Source organism: Monopterus albus, unplaced genomic scaffold (assembly GCF_001952655.1).
Source record: "Monopterus albus unplaced genomic scaffold, M_albus_1.0 scaffold133.1, whole genome shotgun sequence".
Classification (NCBI taxonomy): Eukaryota; Metazoa; Chordata; class Actinopteri; order Synbranchiformes; family Synbranchidae; genus Monopterus; species Monopterus albus.
The window spans coordinates 1,923,016-1,927,568 of NW_018128013.1; the positions used below are offsets into that span (position 1 = coordinate 1,923,016).

General features: G+C 39.4%; 1 protein-coding gene across 1 annotated transcript in view; it reads right to left on the reverse strand.

The window, feature by feature from the left end:
* Window positions 1-4,553, reverse strand: part of astn1 (astrotactin 1) — a 448,006-nt gene that overhangs the window by 209,536 nt on the left and 233,917 nt on the right. Inside the window, 1 exon segment of the mRNA XM_020613364.1 lies at window positions 1,105-1,271. Coding sequence (XP_020469020.1) covers window positions 1,105-1,271 — 167 coding nt within the window.

The following is a 4,553-nucleotide window of genomic DNA, read 5'->3' on the forward strand; positions in this document are numbered from 1 at the left end:
TACACAGAGTGTGAAACCAAGAATGATTTGCCTCTGCTGATCGTTAATGTCTGTCAGTCTGTCAGAACTGATTAGCTTGTTCATCTTTGCCATAGACCTCCACTGTTATTCAAAAATGATTACAAACACATCAGTGAAACACACTGCTGCAGTGGATGACAAATGTCCTCATTACAAAACACCAGCCCCTGATATTTATTAAGAAAATCAAGAGATTTTGTGCATGGGCTCTTGACTCTTGCTTACTTTACACATTGTAAAAAGTTATGGCTGCTCAAAGCCTTTGGGGCAACATTTTTAATAAACATTAGGGACTTGTGTTTTGTAATGAGGAAACATCAGCCAGTACAGTGGTGTGTTTTGTAGTCTATGTATGGGGAGTGTTTACAATACTGGTAATATAGATAATGACTGACCTTTTCTTTTATCAAATTGTGCAGCTCATTTAGGAACGAGATGCTGGTATTTCTAGCATGTTACTTTGATATATTTATGAAAAACAAAAACAATTTAACATCTGAAATCTTGGATGAATGATTTACAGCTGCTGAAATCTACTCGCCTTTCAAAAGCCTACTGCTCTTGCATATGTACAACATATGTAGCTGCAAACACCAGTGCAACTCTATTGTATTTACTCTACAAACACTTACAGAACCTTAACGTTCTGAGTTTGCAAATACAATATTAATTTAGAGGGCTTAAACCTGTTTGCTGGTCATTTCTGGGCACTGGGAAGAGGGGAGTCTCTTTATTCATGTTGTGCCTGTTACCCCTAGTTTGAGGTGTAACATACTGCCAAAACTGTTCCCATTTTAATGTATGCTGCTGTAGTTCCAGAGTGTTTCTCAAACAAAAATAAATGTATACTGTATTTCTTCATATGACTTGTAACTTGTTTTGTAGCTTACTTGTTGCATTTGCAAAATGAAAATTAATTAGTAGCCACAATATTAAGACTAATACTGCTCAATTTTGTAGTGTGCAAACATTCACACAACCGGATGCTATGTGAATAACAAAAAGGACTTAGTAAGGCAGGGTTATGAAATAAAATAATTACAGTCATTAAAAACATAAGCCAGTGAATGCGTTCTTCCTTACCCACAGAACATCTGGATGTTGTAGAGTGTTGGGTCATCCTCTAGAGGGGCCAGCTGCTGGAGACACAGCTGCTCACATCCTCCATTGAAACCATCGGAGCAGTCAATGCCAATGTGATGGTCGTAGCACCCGGTCCCATCCTTCATAGGACTCAACCCTGGAGGGCACTGTGCAAGGAATAAGGGTTTTTAAATAACTAACATTAACATTTACACATCTTTCATTTAGGGACTGCCTGAACAGTGGAATGCTGCCACATCCCAGATAAGACAGGTAAACAGACCCAGTAACATTTGTGCCACACAATGCAAAGCATCTGTTCCTATTAGTGCAGCCTGTGTGAGAACTGAGATTAATGTGCAAATGCAAGATGTTTCATGTAGAATTCTCATTATCAGCCTAAGTAACAGCAGAAGGCTGAAAACAGAAGCGTACATGCTTTTAACACTGGTGAAACAAAGTGCATGAAAAATGAGAAACAATCTGTGATCTAATAGTTGTTGCCAGTTATTCAAATAAGAATAAACTAAATGCTGAGTAGGCTAAGCTAACCAAATTTATACAAGCCATCCTGCTGGGAATGTGAATCCTTTCCCAAATTCTGCCAAGAGAACCTAATTCCAGAGAAGACAGTGGACTGCCAACCTTGGCAGGAACTTGACAATAATAGCCAGATGTTGTTCACCTCAGCAAGTTTAAGTTTTGAGATAGGGGTAGGGGTTATGATTATAGTTATAGTTACAGCATGATAAAGATTAGGGTTTACCCTAACCCAACTTACAGAGGAAGTTGACACCTTCTAGTTGAGGTTGTCCATCCACAAATCTCTGTTGCATTCTACCATCTTGTCTGCAGCCAGGTCCCCCTCAATTCTGTGACAATTCATAGAGTAGTTGCCAAGATCACTCAAAACCAAATACTGTATCAGCAACCTGGTGATTCTAGCAAAAGGTTTGAGGGGCAGGGTCACTAAAGTTAAGTGAATCAGTGTCTGGGCACCATGGGTACCAAATATCATCACAATCTATCCAGCAGGTGTTGAGTTATTCCACTAAGGTTTGCACAAATATTTATCCCATAAATGTTTGTGGAAAATCCCATTTGTAACCAAAGCTACAGAGTTAAACCAGTATGAGCAAAAATGGTGAACCAACTGCTGATAAACCTTGCCATTTCCATCCATTCAGCCATAGGAAAAAAACATGCAGTCTATAAGACAAAAATAGCAGACTGTCAAAAATGAATAATCTTAGTATTATTCCTCCAAGTATTGTGCCATCATTGCATCTTAATGAAGCCACATTAAATAAATTCTTTACAGCATAATCAATTCTCTGTTTTCACCAAATAAGTTTTAAGGTTTTATCCTGCATGCATTACAAAGCCTCTGCTTAATTATTTACTGTGGCACAGGGAATGACATGAACAGTGATGAAATGTTAGACAACCAGTGTCATCTACAGTATAATGAAAAGATTCTTGTTCTGGTGAAGGAGATGACACAACACTCTGGATTTAAATTGACATTTTCATACCATTCACAGAGCACTGTCTTCATTTTTGATGAGTGAAAAGTACAAAACAGTAGGTGCCAGATAAACTTCAAGGAAATACTAAAATGACAGAGCTATGGACAGCAGCTCAACTAAAATGCACACTGGGTTGAGTGAATTAACAGAACCCCTTGATTTGACGTGATTTCCCTCCTTCTACAGTCCTATTTACATTTTCCCAAACTATTTTTTCAGACCTGTGAAGCCAAATTCACATTTTGTTTTCTGTCAGGTATTACTTCAAAAGAAGCTTTGAAGAAGTGCATTTTAACAAGGTGCTGCTTGTTATGGTTTGGACCTGCTTCTTGCTGTCATGCTTTTATTTTGGTTGTGTACTTCCTGTTTCTGCTATTTCACCTGCCCCAGCTTTACGGCTGGTCTAATCAGCATTCATTGTATTCACCTGTGTCTTGTTATCTCCAGTGTCCAGCCCATATACAGTATACTCCTCCTTTCCCTTCAGTTAGTTGCTGGTTCAGTAGCCAACATACCATGGACACTCTGCATGACACCTGGTTCTGTTTTTTTCTCCCCCTGTTCCCTGAACTTCATGTTGCCAGCGCTACCCCAAACTCTCAGCGTTGCACCTAGCTCCATGGACTCTGTTTACCTCCCCTGTTCCTCGGACCCTCCATTTCCGCCTGTATCACTCCGTCTGTCTTCATCTCTTTGCCCTACTATTCTACACCTGCCAGCTCCCGTTCCTCTCCACCAGCCCTATAAATTTCCTGGATGCCTCTCCCGGCCTACGCCTTTAAGGGTCACTTTTTGTTCTCCCTTTGTTAAAGACTGTGTCGCCAGCCTGAGGCTCTGATGGTCTTGTTTGTTTTCCTTCCGTTATTTTCCTGTTTTAAAATAACCTAGTGAAAGACTTTTGACCTGTCTGTCTGGTGTTTTGCACATTGGGACCTTCCTGCTCAGACGTGACACTACTACCTTCAAAACAGCAGCACAGATCAGCAGCTGCTTATTTTATTATTTAGGTCTACTGCATTCACCAGCAGGTCCAGGTGGCTCATTTCACTAATGATCCCTCCTTGCTTGCTGTGGATTCCAGTCTGCTTAACAATTTTTGTGGTAATACAGTACACTACTTCTATATTTTTTTCCATAAGATCTAGAGTGTGCTATTAAAATATTTTCAGTTCTTAATTTTGTCAACAACTTCCATAAAATGCCACAACCTTACATTATGCATTATAAAAACAGTTACATCTTATACTTTTCTTGAGCTAATTAACACCCAATATTTATTTTGGATTGTTCATACATATGAATTTACGCTTTACTTAAGGTAGAGCACTGAATTCTTATTAGCTGATTAGTATGAGCTACTTAAGTCAAGAACAGCTGATTTATTCATGAATTGTTTGGCCACCAGCTGGCTAATAAACAGACTAGTCCAACCATATCCATGCAGACATTCACATCAGTCACTTTTCACCATTATTCTGCTGTCACAGTTTACTGTAGCTCCCCAACACACACGCACACTTTAGTTTTTGTGAGGCTGCTAAAGTCGAATATTCCCAGCTTAACAACCGTCAAGGCGCTCTTTTTATCAAATAATCCCCCACCACCACCACCACCACCACACACACACACCTTTCTTAACTGTGGTCAAACTCAATTTGAACTTTATCTGTCTAACTTGAGGCCCATTTTTGATTGTAAAATTTCTGAGGACCACCTTCTCAAATAATTGGGAAAAAAAAACATTAAATAATGTATTCAGTGTCATACTGTAATGCACATATATTAGGGTGGTCCACATCGGACTGAACGTTTGTGCAAAATTTCAGCTGGATTCAGCAACATTCACAGGTGCCCCAAACTGTATTGGCTATCTGAAATTCTCTGTTTCAGGCTGTTTAATTCATGTTGCTGTTGGTGCAA